This window comes from Amblyomma mixtum, chromosome 2, assembly GCF_055824585.1.
Source record: "Amblyomma mixtum isolate Tamu chromosome 2, ASM5582458v1, whole genome shotgun sequence".
In the NCBI taxonomy this organism is placed as follows: Eukaryota; Metazoa; Arthropoda; class Arachnida; order Ixodida; family Ixodidae; genus Amblyomma; species Amblyomma mixtum.
The window spans coordinates 102,332,193-102,351,651 of record NC_143013.1 but is presented as its reverse complement, the minus strand read 5'-3'; the positions used below and the strand labels follow the sequence as shown (position 1 = coordinate 102,351,651).

Genomic DNA, 19,459 nt, shown 5'->3' with positions numbered 1-19,459 from the left:
TTAAAAGTTTATCCTCTTACATTTTAAAAATCAGTGTCTTGGTAACAATGAGAGAAGAATTTTTTAACGATGAGCGTCTAATCTAGGAGAGTGCCTTATACATAAGAGTGGGTTCGATGCGGCAAAGGTCGCTACATTTCTATGCAGAGGTCCTGCAGACCACGCGGAAGGTGAAGTGGCGTGCGCACGTCTAGGTTTCACTTGAGCGTGAGTTATGCGAATATAAACAGTTAAAATTTCACCAATAACCAAAACATTGTTCATAGTTGTGTTTGCGCAACAGGGAGAATGTGCTGCTCCAATCCAATTGCATGAAAGATTTTAGAACTTTCAAGCGCAAAACAGCAGACACTTTCAATCCGACGAGGGCGACTGTAGGCAGTGCTCGGCTTCTTCCGAGCATTTCATCCCTAGCTGAAGACTAAACTAGGGCAGATTGTACTTCACGCATCATCGAGGAATGCACTTCGTTCGCACGAATCAATAAAATAATTATTAGCATGATAGTCAAAAGTAGAAATAGTATAAACGCCACTAGCGCCACTCAGTACCGATGCGGAAGTTCCTTTCCAGAAAAGGGTAACTGCTTGCTGGATAAGATGGACAAGAACATTAATAGCTTTACGGGAAAAAAACGTTGAAGATAGGATGTGTGGCAAATTCTCACTGGAAATTTAACTGGCGTAGTAGTTAGTGGTGGAGAACGAAATTGTTGCTGGCAAAACGGCCCACGTAGGTGCCAGAGAGATTTTGTATAGGGGTATTTTCATTCCACTACCACTGCGCTCTGCGCATGGGTGGGCGGCGCCTCGAGTAACTTTTTCATGGTAGCCTATTCTGCATTGCGCAATCCTCAAAATCACTGTTGACTGCTGCGTCGTCTACCAAGGTCGTGCAGACTGCTGCGAGGTTCTGTCAACGCTAGACACATTCATTAGCACCGCTTAACAGTTATAAAAACCGCTTCTATAGAAGGACGGCTCCTCCAGAGAATAAACTACTTATGGTGCCTATGTATTATGACTGCTCGGCGCTAAAGAGTGAGTGACACGAGAACAAACGCGACGGACACTAGCTTCAGCGTTAGGGAATGCGTTTGTGATCCCTGTCTCTGTTAGTCTCCGTCTAAAAGAAAGTATAACCATTGATGAAATAGCATGAACCAGGCTTTTGGTTGTCAGACACATTGATTAGGCCCACCGATTGTTTCGTCCCACCTGCAGATCTCATTTCAGAACACCTGATATGAAGCAGTTCACGTCCCGCATTTTCCCATGCAATCAGCAAACTTGTGTACAAATGCTGCAGCGACTTTCGATACCGAACTAATAAAATTTTTTCTTGCATTTAGGCATCATTCTTGCTCACTAAGGGACAGATTTTATTTCATTATCTTGCTTTTGTTCTGACATGAATGATGCGAAAACCGCCAACTTAATGTTAAAACTTGGAGCTGCTGGATTGCATTCTAGTGAACCGCATGCATACTCATATTTTCTACTATAAAGTGTTTCATGCAGACAGCGCAAGGCTAACCACGAGTTAGAATGCAATAATACACTTCAATATAATTTCAGTTAACTGCTGTGAAAGGAAGAACTGGAGATGGAGGGTCATAACTGATGTCAAGTTGACCAAAAATCTAGCAGTTGGAGCTTTCAGTCATGCTCTAACTTTCCCGGATTTTAGTGCTCCCCACTTCAAGCACTCAGTTACTTGCTCGCCGCCGCTCTTGAAGTAGTCAATGTGTTGCAATAATATCCATATGTGAAACGATTCCTGTTCGGTAATATAAGTGTTTCCACTCTATGCAGTCTCGCTACGGCACTCACTTAAGGCAGCCTCATAAATATTTTCTTCACTTTTGAATATGTAAGGCTCGTCGCAAGCACTATGTTTCCAAGTGCCCTAAACTGCAGAAAAAATAGTATATTGGGCATCATAACTTCCTAACTCACCTTTCTTCGACCCCAGCTGCAACGTGTTGATCAGGCAACCTTTGTAATCGCTGTAAACTAACTCTGCTGGTATTGGCTTTGAAGTGTCTGAAATGGAAGATTGAATAAATTTATATGTAACCAGAAATAACTTTCGCACAAGAAAAATAAAATAAAGCAGGCGCCTGGACTACATCTCGTTCATTTACTGGCCGATAATTCGCACACAAAACAGTCATCGCCTAGAAGAAATTGAGAACTCACGATTGTTACTAGCAGTTTTATACTAAGAGTGCTGTACAAACAGCGGTTTCTATACCGAAATAGCCTATCATTTACGCTGCAAAATTTCAGTGGCGTAATGAATAACTTTTCCTGCATTTCAGTGCTGAAAGGCATTTTACTCAAATGAAGGAGGTCACAATGGAATAAAAGCGCTAAAATTACACGTATTCTCTATATTTCATTCGCACGTAAGTACAATGAAAGAGAGGACCCTTTCTGAAGAGACGAATGAAAAACGTGGCGTGGTCTTAGGAACGCAGACGGGAAAAAAATGTGGAGGCATTTAGTACATACTCAGACGTTCTGGAAAAGAACGTTTCTTTGAAGGGAAGTGATTGATGAAGACAATTTTTTGTGCATCGTAAGTTTCCACATTAACAGGCAGTATACCCTCAGATCTGCCCTCAGATCTATACCCTCAGATATACCCTCAGATCTATTGCGCGCGGATGGAAGACGACGGCAAAGAGATAAGCAGTTCAACAGGGGGGGGGGGGGGGGGGATGTTCGTGGGCGACAATAGGATAGTGGCCTAATGCAGAGGCCAGCATCGGATCGAAATTTGCTGGCGGGCCATGATGTGCTTTAATATATTTCAAGTCAAGTTGAGCTAAACAGGTAGTGGAAAATATACAGCAGTGGCCTTAGTGCTAGCCCACAAGAAAAAAAAAAGTACTGTAGTGAAGTTTGCCGAAATTTAATTCATTCTCGGCTTTTCAGTCGTGCCCTGCACCCCACTATGGTTTAACACGACAGCGTTAAGTCTTCTGTTAAGCGGGAAACCCGATGTCGTCCCGGCGGCTTTGCTTTGTCGAAAAATCTACGTCATGCGTGACGTCACGCGTGTATGTCTTTAATAAGAATAATTGAAAAGACGACTCGCAGTGTGAATCAAATTGTGCATGGCTCAGATTATTAACTTTATAAAGTAACTGATGTTACGTAAGTAAAGATGTATATAAAGCTTGGTCGGGATTATAACGTACACATCTTTCACTAGAACCAAGCAACGTAGGCACGCTGACTTGGCTCAGGTATAATGGGGGGTGATGTTTATGTGATGTTGGCTTGATATGAAGATTATTAACATGGCAGTTAGTGGAATGAGGCAGAGACGTGCCAATTAGTGATATACTAATTACAGTAGAATGCACATGTGGAGGAGTTCATAAACAAGGATATAGAAACTGTGTCGCGATAATTGCGATAAATCTGTGAATGTGATCGGACAACAGTGACTGTGCACAGAGAAATTTCTGAAGTGAGCCACTAACGTTGTAGCATCATCATCATCATCAGCCTGACTACGCCCACTGCAGTTCAAAGGCCTCTCGCATGTCTCTCCAATTAACCCTGGCCTTCGCCAGTTGTGGCCACCGTATCCCCGCAAACTTCTTAAACTCATCCGCCCACCAAACTTTCTGTCGGCCCCTGCTACGCTTGCCTTCCCTTGGAATCCACACCTTTACCCTTAAAAACCAGCGGTTATACTGCCTTCGCATTACATGCCCTGCCCAAGCCCACTTCTTCCTCTTGATTTCGACTAGGATGTCAATAACCCGCGTTAGTTCCCTCACCCACTCCGCCCACTTTCGATCTCTTAACGCTACGCCTATCATTTTTCTTTCCATAGCTCGCTGTGTTGTCCTTTACTTAAGCTGAACCTTCTTTGTTAGCCTCCACGTTGTCTCGTCCTACACTAAAGGCAGAGGTGAATTGTCCTTCATAATGTTTAGTGCCAATCAATATTTTTATGGCTAAACCCGTAGCAAGGCCCTGGGACGTGTGTGGTTTGCAAAGACCTTGCGATGTTTGTGGGTTAGCGCCAAGTGACAGAAGCAAATAAAAAGAAATCAAATATATATCCGCGAATCGACTTCTAACTCGCTGCGGAGCTACAAATAAGCTTTTCTGGCCTCTTCATGAGAGCACTAGGTATCACTGCAACCAATCACGCCTCGTATTAGACTGCGGCATCGTATCACACTCTGCACTGCACATCATCGACTTCGTGAACTTCCCTCTGGGGCGCGAAGACACAGATAATTCTCTCTTCATCGCCGTCGTTATCATTTATGAAAATCTGCTTTCGCACGCTTTACAGAATTTAGAAGAAAGAATCTTTGTCAATTTTTCGTTGTTAATTGTGTGAGACGCACTTCTTGCGAATGCCTCCTAGACGCAACACAGTACGTCATTCTGCATTCTAGGGACCCTGAATCCACTGAGCTCGCTGCGGTTTGCGACTATCTTGTCAGCATTATGTTGAATCAGGTAGCAATAGAGCATGGCCAGCTGCCTGGATACGAAGATAGCCCAATCCACTCGCAACAGTCGCTGCTGTCGAGTTCTTGCGTTTTTTTTTTTTGTGAACATAGGCTTGCGCAAAAACGTGAGTGGTCGTAGCGCGGCTAGGGTATGGTGTATACCAGATTCCTTATTGGCGACACCCCTGCGTAAAATATTTTCAGCTTCCATATTTATTCTTAATGTCTGGATGGAGGCAATCACCTCTTTTAAGCACCTATGCTTTAAGTATGCCAGTTTCATATCGCCGGAAAATTGCTTACCGGCATTTATATAAGCAAGAGCCGTGCCAGGGCTGTCTTTGGGAACGACGTAGGTGACAAGGTCATCTTTTCTGTAAAATAAAGAGAGGCAGTTAATTATTTGTAGTTTTCCATTTTGTATGGAGATAGGGCAGAGGGGGGGGGGGGGGGGGAGGAGATAAGTCTGGTCTGGCGATTACGATGTCTTTTTTTTTTCTGTAATGCAGCGACAAGCTGTGTTATTGAATTTGTTTTTGTTTCAAAAAAGAAGTATGGGAGGCGCAACATAGGCACCTTGATGAAAATATTTCGAGCTTACGTTCTGAGTAAAATTGAACACTGTCGAGTGGTCACTGTTTCCATGCTTTAACAGCAAATGCAGGTATACGCAAATTGGAATTAAATATTCTGTATGTTGCAATGTTATTTTTCCCCGGAAAAATAACCTTGACATTTCCATTAACGTCCAACCACTACCTAAAATAATTCAGCATCTCCTCTTCGAAGAAGATCGCGTTGCGAAATGTTTCTTCAACTCATATTTGTTCTTATTCAGTAATGAAGTAAATCTGGCGTATGTGTGATTGCTTTTTTTTAGATTTTTTATCGTATTTGCCAAAGGTTGTGATTGAAATAGTCATTCACATAGTTCAATAAATTGCGAGGTATTGGCATGGCTGTGCCTGCTATAACTGCAATTTTGAGCTTATTATTCTACTGGAAGCTTGTCGTATGCGTTTACAGTTGTTTTTTACGCCCTAAAGTTAACGTTATCTTTCCTTTGGCTTTATGTGTGTCGATTACAATAGATTCTAGATTTGAAATAATCACCCTCTATATATTGAGACATATACATGTATTTTTTACGAATATAGTTACGATTTTGTGCTGAGATAAATGCCTATATCTATTCTTTAAGACCCTGAACAATGATGTCTCTTTTATTGCTTAGTGGGACAAAACTAACATGTTCTGGGAAGGTTCGTATCAAGACGTTAAAATCTGCTCATTTTTTCAATCTCACCATGAAAACAACCCCCCTTCTCTGTCAGTTATTCCGAACTCACTATCCTCAGAGCTCCCGATGGAAAGTTCTTTCTCTGTGTTATAACTGAAAAGTGCCAAAATATTTGAGTTCAAGTTTCATTAGTGAGCAGGAAAGGGCAGATGATGGCATATTAGTCATGACCGAGGTCCTATCTTACTTCAAAAAACGCAGACTAATTTAATTCTTCCACGGCTCCATCTAGAGCTATATGATTTTCTGAATATAATGGTTGAATAATTCCGTATTTATCAATCATGCGCCATTCAAATACTAGGCGAATCAATCGTAGCTTTTTCACGCGTAATATATTTTTCCTGCTCTGTGAGTAAAGGATTCAACTTCTTATTTCTGCGAGTATTCTTGTGGCACCCTACCGTGTTAATATTTCTATAAGAAGTTGCAGTTTTCAGTACTTAACAGGCCATCAAGCGTTAATTACTGGGGCTTTGCCTTTTAGAATAATAGTTATTCCTTATAACAAAAATACTTATGAAACAAATACTTTTCAATTATAAAACTAGCTCACTGGGCCAGTTTGAACTGATGTTTGGTGGTTTCTTCTCCTGCACTGGTAAGGTCCATACACTTGTTCCTTTTTCCTTTCTCAATTTTAATTGAAAGTAATCTACCAATTTCGTCATTTTTGCTTCTTCTTTGCTGCTGCTGCCGCTGTTCCTTCATCAATTTGTTTATTTGTTTATAAGAACTGGCTCCTTCATAACACAAGCATAGGATACCTTGAAATATTAGGAACTATAATGCAGCCTTTCTGAAAACAGAGGTTGCTTATTCCCCGTAATATCGTTTCTCTAGAGGTGCATTCCATCACGCAGTTGTAGCGGCAAGTTGCTTGAGTCCGCACTTCAGGGAAAACACAGCAGAGCTAGATCACGTTGCGTTTGGCCAGAAAGAAAACGCTGCACTACCAGGTTACTACTTACTACGTCGAGCGACAAACGCTGATTACACCTGTGCGCAGGTTACGAAATCCACCAAAATGAGAGCCTATCATTGAAATTTGGCGAAAGAACAAAGGAGCGCACTTTATGTGCACACCATTCGCAAGAAAGGTGAGCTACAGCAGCTGAGTGACCGCTTAACAACGACAGGTAACTGAAAAGCTAATCATTCAACAAGGTAGCGCACTGTATGTGCTATACCATTCGCAGGAAAAGTGAACTAAAGCAGCCGAGATACCGTTTAACAACAACAGGTAACTGAAAAGCTGATCATTCGGCGGCGATCGCGCTGGTCTTCGGGATCGTGAACTTGCTTATCATCCGAAAGCCCGTGTTTAACGGGCGACAGACCGGCCGATGATCCTGTCTTTGCCAAGAGGCCAACTAGTCTGCTTCTTTCGTACTCTTCTGTTTCCCTCCTATGCTTGCAATATTCCAAAATCTTTGATACATTTTTCTGGGGTGATGTTTTATTGCATTGTAAAAACTGCCACATTACGTACGACTGCATATTCTCTATACCGATGCTTATCACGCTCTCGGCCCCACTGCATCCACCTGCCCACCGTGGCAGGTGGATGTAATGACGTGTGACCTCTTAGCCAGATCTCACCCTACAGTGTCCGGGGGGTGGAAAAGGTAAAGCAGGTCACTGCAGCGACTTTCTTCCCCGCTCATATGAACATTCTAAGTGTTGCGCAAGCCTCAGCGGTAATGAAATGATTTTACGGCATTGCATTGTTTCCCGGCATGGCCCGATGCATCGGCACTACTCAAGGGTGCTCCCTAAATACAACTGTTTCGAAACATGAGAGGTTATTTCTGCTCCTATCTGCTGGTAAAGAATACATGGCATTACGTAAGCAGTTGTTATCGTGCCAACCATTTTCATGACGGCTGAGAAATCTGTTTGCTGCCAGCAAAAGATGGTGCCTTTCAAGAACCCATATGTTGCACTGACCAGGAACGACTTCGAAGAAGGCATTACTGCAGGCTGAGCGTCCGCGCTTGCCCTGCAGTCATCACTTCATATGATCGCCTTTCGCCACCACGTCTTGCAGTTAGGCTAGCAGTCACTTAGCATTTGGTGAAGGCGCTGGTGGTCATGTTCGTCTCCAACATAGAACTTCCTAGCCTTTTGTGCCTTGAGCTCTCCGGCGGGGTGCTCACGACTTCCGTTACTGCGCGGGCGTGCCATACCTGGCCTCTACTAACTGCCCTCCCCGCCTTGTCCCCGGAACCAACGAAAACCCCACTGGCGTAAGACCATTCATCGCCTCCTGACCTCGAACCCCACTGAACGCCCACTCGAGAGAACATCACGCCGCCGCCGATATCGTTAGGCGTCGACTAAATGAACCTTGAGAGTCGTCTCCTGGCAACAGGTGGTTCTGCCGTCTTCATGAGCCAGGCTTGAGCCGCTCATCTCCTTCAAAGTGGCGGAAACAAATTACTTCTTTCTTTCTCGAACCCTTCTATATTCGTCCATTCCCGATGTCCAGCGTCGCTCTTGTCCTGTATTATGTACGAGTCATCGTCCTTGTCATTTTTTCTTGTTCTCGATTGCGATGACGGCTTGGTGGGCACGACTAGAAAGACGACAAAGATGGCAGGGCTTGGACGGAGCAGTAACACTTGGACCAGTGCCGTTAAACAAAAATATTTCCACCCGCCAGCAGGAGACGTGATGGACGGTTAACCACACCGGCTTGGAGCACCTGTGACAGTGAGATGTCAAGACGAGAGCCTCCCCCTCCACCTCTCATTTTACAGCTGTACCGTGCTTTGGGTCCTCCGCCGATACGTATGAAGGTTTAGCGGCTAATAAAGTGCTTCATCTAAATCCCTTGCCTCATCCGTAATAAAAATTGCATCGTGCTGCAAGTTCGAGCAAACTTGTTCTTAACAGCGCAAAGGTGATAATCTTCACTCCTTTGGAACGCATGAAAATACTTAACGTCCGGCTTTGCTGAAAGTTAACAAACTGAAAGCCATCGCCGCTTGGAGAACATGAAGTGAAGAAATAAAGTTGACGTCTAAAAAGATTAAGCCGCCTCATTAACCGCAATCGTTCAACCGCACCGCTATATAACAAAGGATGCGCTTGCGATACCTGAGCTTTTGACCCTGTAGCTGAAGCCAGGCTGGAAAGCGTCGTACAATGTTTAGTTAACTGACAGAGCAAGCTTTAGCTGGCGGAAAAGAAGGTTCGTCTAGGATATTTTCGGTGCAACTGCTTGCTGAATCTTTGAACACCAAGAGATGTTGGCACCATCACCAGGTTTGGGAGAATGCTTGTCCGGACAACCATTGACAAAGTTCTGTTTCTGCTACTGCAGACCATACAGTCTACACATTTTGCAGGTGTGTTCGTTTATCATTTTAAACACCGCTTAGGAACACTTATTTTCTCCTCAACTGACTTGTCCTTCTTTTAGCTTTGTTTTCATTACCGTGAAGCCTGCTAAACTAACCCACCTTTGTCGTCCGTATTTTTTTCTTCGGGTTTAGGACTTTAACCTGACAAAATATGAAAGTTCCGAAACTTTTTATGCATTTTTCAATTAATCATTGTAAAAAAATGTGCGAGAAACTTTAAGCGATAGAAGAAGCAAAGAGTAGTGCAAATTAGCGGTGCCAATGGTCTGTACTTTGACTTTCACTATGTTACACCCTGTGGCAGTGCTGGTTATAGAAGCAGAGATATATAACAATTATCGGCGTCTCAATATGGCACCGCCCTTTCGACCCAGGTGCTACGTTAAAATATTGTAAAGGAGAAGACGGAGACGAATTTCTAGTCATGCCAGTGGGTAAGGATAATGCTTATCTGGTCGAATTGTTTCCACGAAAAAAAAGGATCAGCCAAATTCAGCACTCACCCTGGTAGACCATCCTGTCCTTTGAAGTGATATACGTAGGTTACTTTCCCAGTAAAGGTGTCGAGTGGTAAGCGGTCAGCGGTCAAACATTGCAACGTTGGATCGTCTGTCGTCCCTGCCAGCAGAACTGCGTGTGGCAATGCCTTGCACGCCTGCGATACAGAAGGTAGTCCTTAAAATCCAGGACAAATAACTGTTCTTCAGCACGCAAGTGTTTGAAGAAAAAAGAGAAATGCCAAAAATAAAAGCCAAGAATTCGAGTATTGTGAGCCCCTTTCAAGCTTTCTAAACTTTGTGCCACGAACAACACAGGAAAGCAACCGGCGTGAGCAGTGAAGGACGAAAAAAATTCACTGAGTGAAAGATTTTGTTGTTTACCGGATTCCTCTAAGCTGCGGTCTCTTTTACATTGGACAGACGGTGAAGATTGCCGAAATCTACGCCAGAATGAAGGCAGCTTTCTAGTGGATGACTGAAAAGTGGGCAGACATTGCCGTCCTGTGTTTGAAAATCACTTTCTTCAGGAGTGAAAGGAACACAATTGACATGGTAGTTGTGGAAGCTTATTATATTAAGAAAGAAGGAAGCACATGCGTTATCAAGCCACCTATTACGCTTAGCAATGAGGAGGTCTCTTTTCTAGAAGGATATCTATAGGTCTGATATGGTTCTTGGTCCTGTAGTTCATCGTTCTTCCATTTGGCGTTCAGATTGAATTCTTTTTTTGACGCTTTGGCGTTTTTCGTGCGGATTTCTTTTTTGTTTTTAGGCCTCTGAAGCGACTTTGGTCTTAACACCCATCTTTCGTTATTTTCTCGTTTCTTGTACGTCATCTGTAACGCAGTTACTATTTTCGTTTTCGGTTGTTGAAGCATTTCCGTTAATCGCACTTTTCGCCTTTTATGTTTTTTTAGGCACACTTTGGTCATAATAGTTCATTTTTGACCTTTTTCATTGTTCCTCGTTGGTCACCTGATATAACTTCCCTCGCAGTTGCATTTTTTTTTTTGCTTAATGGTTTTCCCTTGGTCGTGCTTGTTTTGCTCTCTGTGCCGATGTAGTGCAGTTATTTTTTTATTTTTCCTTGTAATTTTTTTGTGTTTTTTCCTTCCGTATGGACGTTACAAATAGTGACTATGATGGTTTATTCTTGTGCTTCTTGTTCGATATGTTTATGTGACGGACTACGCGCATTGCCTCCATGAGCCTGCGTTATATGGGTGCTTGCAAGTGTGATGCGGCTAGGTCGGCCTACAAAAAGTTGGGTTTCGTGCGAAATAAAGTTAATTTGCTAGTTGCGCCGGTCCTCTAATTTTGTATGCCTCCTTTGTCTTTGTCCATCGCGCCGTCTTTTTTTCTCATTCTTTCGTATAAATCGTCCGCACAGCCTTAATCGATACACTGATGGATACCCCTCCACTTGATAAAACACGCTAATTGGCTAGTTAGTGGTGAATTCTTGCTAGATGAGAAATTAAGCTTCACGTTTTTAGACGAGAAGACGGTGAGACATGACAACATGAGGGTTGATATTAACTTCCTCCTCTTCAAACGAATTGATTGTCTATTACTTTTTTTCGCCGGCCTCGTGATCGCTTGTGCGCTGGCTGCCGCTACTAATATTCACCATCTCGCCCATAATGCCACCCTTGCAAAAGAAAAGATCAGGACCGTTGCAACCGCACAGCAAGATATCCGTTCACTTGGCCTCTCCTCCACGTTTTTTTTTTGCGATTTTCTAGAGAAAAACAATCTAGGCACGGGATTGAGCACGGACAGTCGTAGTCGCGGATGGTCTTTTTTCCTTTTGGTTCGAAAACCCAGCAAGTATTACGTGCCGTGAAAAAAGCACTTAACTCTAAAAAGCGTACCAAATTTTGTTCTGGAATCACGTGCGTGCCTTCGAGAGCTGCTAATGTTTGCTTGAGTGCACTAAAAATTGTGGGAGAAGGGCGGACAGAGCATACACTTGGCTGCAGTCAAGTTGACAGAAATATGGCCAAGATTTAAACCGTGCAAAGAAGGGAGGACAGGGCGTATTATAGCAGACCGACTCACTAACTACTGTAACGAAAGGTTTCAGCATTCGCCATCACTTGTGCAAAGGTCCCCGACCGGCATTTAGTTACGTGTGTGAAAATCCTCGTGTTACTTTTCTTAACGCGGCTACTTCCGCCGCTTTACTTTTGTTCATAATTTATTTTTGACATGCTATAGATCCTTAGGGCCATACGGCGTCACTGTGAAATAGCTGCACGCCGAAATTACAATCAATAAAAAACGCTGTCAAGAGAAAGGCGAGGGAAAGCCAGAAAATATTACTCACCATGCTCAGCAAAGCATTGTACAGTTTACTCTGAGCTTTTGTATCAAAATTGTGATGAAACCATTCCTCGTATAGTGCTCCGGGTGGTGCCAAACGCGCGTGTGTCTGTGTGCGGGTGGTGTCACCCATCACACCTCCGGAAACAGCGCAGACAGTGGAAGGCACTGTCTGCGGCGCGCCACAGTAATGGCTTCGCATTCCCACACGCAAGCACTCATGTGTGTCTCTGCCGATTTTTTTTTTAATGGATAGTTTGAAAATATATGCCAGGCTCCTTGAGCAACGCATTTCCACAGCTTGATTGATGACCCCTGTTTCGGGTAGCGTTTGCAACAGCCTTAGACTAGCTGTGCAAGAGCGAGATCGCGAACGCGCCTTCTATTTTGAAATATTCGTCCAAATTCCTTTCTGTGCTGTAAATTCTGCTTTACAGTTACTCGATTCGCCACAGCTTCTCAAGAAGTCTCACCAACATCCCCATATCTCTGCCCAAACGTTAGATAGACAAAACGGGACGTGGTTAGGCCAGCTGGCGTTGTGTGGCAGACTAAAGGCGCATATCCATGACCCCTCTTATAAAAATGGTCTATAGACAGGCTATAGACTTCTTATTGACTCTCTTGACTTTCTATAGATATTGCTTTTTGTCTACTCATAGTCTATGACTGTCTATAGACAAAAGTCTACTAAAAGTGTACGGCCATAAATCTATAGATTCTCTATAGACTGCCTATGATATTTTTATTGTCTATAGACAGTCTATAGACTTTATAGACAGAAGTCTATAGACTCTCTATAGACTGTCTAAAACTTTTTTTGTAAGGGCCATCCTACACGCCCAGCGGCGCGCCCACATCCGCGGTGCGCGACCACATCCTTGATGCACCCGGGCTTTTGCTTTGTACAGTCTTCAGCGTCATCGGGTGGGATGCGTGGTCGCAAGACACCCTAAACGCCTCGAAACGCCTCTCAGACGCCGCACATAGCCGGAAGCTCAGGGCCCAAAGACGTTCGGAGTGTGAAAAAGACGTAGCATGCACTGGGATGCTGCCCACGGATGCGTTGCACGAAAACATCCTCACATATGTGCTCAAATATTTCAGAGACAGAATGGGGCAGCGTTAATGTTCACCGGTGTAGGCAAGACGACCACCTGTATTTGAATTGTGCCACTGCTAAACGGCCACGTTTCGAAAAAGGAACAATTACGTAAAACTCATTGCCAGTGAAAAACATAAAAGCAGACAGGCTTTGTTTTTTACCTTTCTCTCGCGTAACCACCAACTTCATTACATTTTTTCTGTTTTGGTCATTTCAACTTTTTTTGTCCTGCGGAACGGCTCCACAGACACTCGCCTGTGAGGAGGCCCGAAATATCACCGCTTGCCACTAATAATTCAAAGTTTTTAAATAATTAGATAATAGTTATCACAGTTGTGTCCGCGTGACACCACGTACATAAAGCGTTATTGCGTACTGTATGCGCGTGCGTACTGTTCACCTGTCGCTCATATGGTGGCCCGTGCTGGCTTTGAAAGACCGCCTGTACGCGCTCATCGCGCTCAGTATTCAACCTGCTTGCAGTCTACTAAGTAGCAGTAATAAACGTTCCTTCGATGTTACGTCAACGCCACCCAGCTCCTGGATAACTAACATGACAATAGTTGCGATGCTTTTCACGAACGTTATTCTCTGTATGAAAACAAATGTTTGAACACGGGTGCATTCTGAAAGAAAATAAAAAATTGCGTTTGAGTTGACAGAATTTTGCACCATTAGCAAGTAAAAGGTTAGTCTTGTGCCTTCGCCTAATCTCACTTAATGCAGTCCTCCGCACCAAATCAGAATTTGTCCACATTCGCTCCTCCCCTCGGGACGACAATTCAATTCACCTCACACTCCCTTCGGGTCCAATTAGAGAGGCCGATGAGATCCGCATTTATTCACCAACAACGGAGACCGGACACAATAATCGCGAAACTCCGCATGTTCGGCGACCAGGTGGGTAGTATGGTCCGCCGGGTCTGTAATACATGGGGGGGGGGGGGGGTTACGAAGCAAAGATGCCTTGCGGCTGGCACATGCCTTCGTAACGCGATAGAATTTTGTACTCAACCCCCTACCTTCACATGCTCGGATACGGCAATGACCAATTCGAAGTCATACGCCGCAAAGTCATCAAACGGGCTCTTGACCTTCTTAGTACCACATCCAAGCAGCGTTTGCTGGACATGGGGGCGCTGAACAGCTATCGGGAACACCGAGACGCCAATCTCGTCATCCAATACATGCGCCCAACACAAACGCCATCCGGTCGCCACATTCTTGACCGACTTCATATCCAACACACCGCCATGTTGGAAGGACGGGTATGAGCGCTAGAACAATGGAGACGCGCCTTCAGGGTCCGACCCAGTGCCCACAATGGCCGTCACCAGGCGAGGTGGGAGCTCTGGAGCGACATTATGGTCGACAACAACACGCGCGCTACGTGGATATCGCCGGTTCCCACCTTGGGGAGTGGTTGACAGTGGTACTGGTCCAAAACACCAACACAGTGGCAGGACTCACGTTCTGCGCCTACAGCACAACGCATGCGGAGGATATCACGATTGCGCTCGCCCTCTCCCTCGCACGAGTGAAACACATCATACCGACTCGAAGGGGGGCCTGTCGGAATTATGAGCTGGGTTGGATACCTTCTCTCGTCTGGCGCATCCTACAGAATTGCTGTCGGTGCAGCTACCTCCAACTTTCAACCTCATCTTGGCTCCCGGCTGTGCTCCCAACCTTCAGACCCCGTTCTCTCCCAATTTGCAACCAAAAATTCCCTAGTTTTCCCTAGATACGAAAAATAGTGTTCAGTTTTATATTGTAAAGTTATAAAATTGCATATTTATGCGTAGTTCTGTAGCAAGTTTTATCATGCAGCTACCCTATTATCAGACGTTGGTAAGCAAATTAGCTGTAAATTTGAAATTAAGGATGTAAAGTGAAGAACATCTAATTGAAGCTACAAGATAAACCGCAGCGCTCTTTGGAAATTACAAATTAAAGGCTGTATATCGTATGTTTTTTTTTCACTCCACGCAAGATATCAGTAAACATACATCGCCATGTGGAATTAACTGAATTTTTTTCCATCATGTTGTGTCGGTTTAGACTTCAGCCGAAGGATACCACGTACAAAATGCCTGGAGGTCGCTTGAGGAGTGTACGGAAACTGCGATATAAAAGCTGCTTGTTCATTTGCTGCGATTGCTCTAGAGGGTGGCAATGAAGCTGTGATTGGCATTTCTATGCCTCTAGTGACCTCAACCCACGTTTTTCGTCGTGATGGAACTAGAAATTATGGTTTATGATTTTGGATGGTCTAACACCCAAAGCGACCCAGGCTAAGAGGGATGAAATAGTGAACGGCTCCGGAAATTTCGACCACCTGGAATTCTTTAACATGCACTAATATTGCACAGTACACGGGCCTCTAGAATTTCGCCTCCATCGAAATTCGACCGCCGAGGCCGGGGTCGAAGCCTCATCTTTCGAGTCAGTAGCCTAGCGCCATAACCACTGAGCCACGCGGCGGGTCAACTGGGAATTGTTCCCTTAGTTAGACTAGCTCAGATTTCAAACACGGTGCTGCTTTATAAAAAAATGGCGCCCTTGTTCTTTCCTAGTTATCAAAACAAACATGCAAATATGCTTACTAAATAGGAATTTCACGTCGTGCAGCGAGCTCCAACTGCAGCATGAGGAAGGGGCGCGCGTGTTGAGGGAAGGCGGTGGCGCGCCAGATCACAGCAGCGGGTGTCACTGGCCACGTCAGGGACCATACACGTCGGACTACGTCCGCGTAATGGCTGGTTCACATGCATGCAAGCGACTGAAAATTGAGCAGGGCAGCGCTGCGAAAAATTTTCAACTTCTTGGACTATCACCGCTCTGACTGCTGTAGCCACCGCGATGACTCTAAACAGCTTTTGCGCTGCAGCAACAAAGCGTTTTCGCCTCCATGTGAGACAGGCTTCATTCGAGTGCGGGACGGTGTTGTGCGGGCCTCCGTCAGTTGTAGAAAAAAAAACAACGAAAAGCTTGTGCTGTCTTCACAATTTGAGGGAGAAAAAAAAAACAACCCTCCGAGGAAATGAAATGTCCCTAGATTACACAAAAAATCCATTTCCCCCTAAACGACGTCCAAATTCTCTAGATCTAGGGAAAAATCTCTAGGGTTGGCACCACTCCCGGCCACTATAGACTCCAGGGCAATGAGTTAGCCGATCAGGCGGCCCGCGCGCTCTCTCCCCGGCCACTTAAACTTGCTCCGGAAGCCTGCTCCGGGCCGACCCAATTTCTAATTACAATGAAAGACATCACTACATAATAAAAGACAGTCATCGTCGCCTTTTAGAACCCTGTAAGGGTCTCACGAGACCAGACGAACGGCTCCTTCTCGAACTTTTTACAAATACAATGCTGTGCCCGGCAGCATTGAAACACTTCGACAAAAAATTTGATGATGTCTGCAGCCTGTGTGGAGTGACCTTCTCGGATGTTGTCCACGTGGTCTGGGCCTCCCCTTATAATCCCCACCCGTCCCAATCCATCATCTCCCACCCTTCGAAGGAGGCCATGGAGGCGGCGCTGCTCCGCTGCCATGACCCACAGTCCCAACGGACTCAGGTCGCCAGGTAGTGAGACGCCATTGGGGCTCCGGAATAGGCGCTCCACCTAGATTTGTGCGGACCTGGGCCAGCACGGCCCAAACACCTGCTTGCACATAGTCAGTAAGTGTTTACCACTACCGCCCTTCTCCGTTCCATATTAATTTTAAGACAATGTTTGTTGTGCGATTGTGCAAGACTGGGAGGATATCCTTCAGAAGCGAACAAGCACCCCAACACGATCCTATTTGTGACCATCTAACGTCAGCCGCGGCCTCATATTTGACGTTGTGGTTAACTGCCGCTCAAGAACAGTTAAATTTTTCGTAGACGTCGGATGGCCAAGATGCTCGTCGATGGTGACGATTAACGATGGCACGTTGGTCGAATATAGTATACACGGTTTTTAGCAGTACGAAGAGCAGTTCGCGTGTTCATCCGCTTGTCAGGCGACACGTTGCCGGTGGGGGACAAACTCCAGCTTCTTGACAAACAAAACTGATTGATTACAGAAACCACGCAAATAAAATCAGTAAGAGGAAAAGGCGGTTTCAAAGAAAGGCTGTTTAAAGGCGACCAAGGTTTATCCTTGGCGCGCTCTTCGTAATTCCATGTTTTCCGCTCGTTTTAAACCCTTCGACAATTAGGAGGAGCTTTACTTAGTCTACCCTTGCCCAATTTCGACCAATAACAGTGCAATGGCACCATACATGCAAGTGGGCGGAGCCCAGGACTCATCAGAATCTGACTGAGCGGACCCCGCTCTTCCTAAACATGCAGGGCGCGTGGTTTCGTATATGCATCTCGCTACATCTGCAACCCATCGAGGCGCTCCCGCATTGGCCTTACTGCCTCTGCTGCCAGTGAACAGAACTCCACCGCTTAGCTGGACAGACTGGTGGCTTGAGAAGTCGCCGACCCTACTGACCCCTCCCACTTGAGAGTTCATTTCTTCTCAACGGAAAAGGTCGTCGACCCTTTGCGACCCTGACAAGGCCATTCGCGGTCTCACTCCCCATTTCACACGGCCTTTGACAGCGTCCGAAGCGCGCGACGTGCTGTACATGTTCTAACCCATCTAGGATTTCCAAGGACACAGCAGTTACCGGCGAAAGGGGGGGAAGGAGCCACCAGCGCCGTACGTTTCTCGTTTAACACGAACAGAGATAACAAATGCATTAAGTTTAACAATAATAATGATATCAAGATGTGTCACCTAAAGGAGAGGAAGGCTTGTCTTAAAATGAATATGGAACGGAGAAGGGCGGTGGGGGTAAACATTTATTGACTATGTGCAAGGAGATGGTTGGGGCGAGGCCCTGCTGGCCCAGGTCCGCACAAATCTAGTTGGAGCGCCTATTCCGGAGCCCCAATGGCGTCTCACTACCTGGCGACCAGAGTCCGTTGCGACTGTGGGTCATGGCAGCGGAGCAGCGCCGCCTCCATGGCCTCCCTCGAAGGGTGGGAGATGATGGATTGGGACGACTGGGGATTGTAAAGGGAGGCCCAGAGCACGTGGATAACATCCGAGGTCACTCCACACAGGCTGCAGACACCACCTGCGTGTGTGTGTGTGCGCGTGTGTGTGTTTAAAGAGAGAGAGAGAGACCGCACAGTTCGCTTGCCATAAACTGTCATTTATCGCCATTATCGTCAGTTCCATAAGCTGCGTCGAACTCATCAATACAAACGTTTTATTCTCATATCCGGCAGACACTGCCGTTTCTGTTATGCTTCCGCCTCTTCGATTCCAGTCCGTTACCAAAATATACTATAGCTTACTTTGCCTGCCCATTAAACGCCCTGCTGAAAGCCATTTTTTCTTCATTTCAGCTGCGATATCATTACCTCGCGTTAATTCTGTGGACAAATATGCTCCGTTTTTCCCTTTCTTAGTTTTCTTATTAGCCTTATTTTAATTTAAAGCATTTTTATTAGCTTGCAAGTTTCTGCCACATAGGTGAGTACGGCAAGATACACTTATCGCATACTTTCCTGTTTAGCAGCAGTGGTAAGCTATTGGTGCCTAATTTTATTGTATCTCAAAAACATTTTAAAAGCATAAAATTTGTATCAAATGCCCTCCTGAATTCTATGAGTAAGTGCGAAGGAGTACGGAATAATTCCTTACCCTAATAACATCCAGTGGCTCGCTGCTTGTATCTTTATCTGCGAAGGACGAACGAAAAGCGATGACTCCCAGGAGCCCGAGAAAGGCAGCAAACTTCATCGCGTCCAGTTTTTCTGTATCCGAGCTGTATAACAGAGCGCTTTGTATAGTCGACAAGAACGGCTGAAATGCCGATGAGTATAGCCGACATAGACTCAGCAAAGCGGGAGAAAAATCAGCAAAACATTTTGACAATATAAGTTGTCTATATATATGCACGACATAGTTTGCTATCAATGCACAGTGCAGCCCTGAGTTCTGCCTTTTTCGTCTACGAGGCAGTAATAACAGCGAAAAACATATTTGAGTGACATTCCTTTCTTTTTTCACAGCGCACGTGGCTCAATAGCCAACAATAAAAACCTGCCAAGGTAGCTAATTGACTTCAAAAACTAAAAACGCATTGTAAATTTCTGACAAACACTGTGCTGTCTATATGAACGTACACCTGGACATATGGCAAAGAGGTATTCGTCAAGACAACATCATTACAGCAGGCCACTGGCAAACACTGAGAGAAACATTGAGTGGAAGAGGGGATATTATATTTTATCTATACACTCACGTCCCCTACATATATAAACCTTGGCTTTGAAGAGTAATCACCTATACAAGGAGTGGTGCGTAATATTGCATCATGAA

The 19,459-nt window shown here is 45.0% G+C and overlaps 1 protein-coding gene across 1 annotated transcript in view; it reads right to left on the bottom strand.

The window, feature by feature from the left end:
* Nucleotides 1-18,093, bottom strand: part of LOC149360338 (uncharacterized) — a 39,553-nt gene extending 21,460 nt beyond the window's left edge. Inside the window, exons 1-3 of the mRNA XM_089567837.1 lie at nucleotides 18,035-18,093; nucleotides 4,793-4,863; nucleotides 1,959-2,045 (exon numbers count right to left, since the gene is read on the bottom strand). Of these exons, the coding sequence (XP_089423963.1) occupies nucleotides 1,959-2,045; nucleotides 4,793-4,863; nucleotides 18,035-18,093 (217 nt within the window). The remainder of the gene's footprint in view (nucleotides 1-1,958; nucleotides 2,046-4,792; nucleotides 4,864-18,034) is intronic.
* Nucleotides 18,094-19,459: the final 1,366 nt, after the last annotated feature.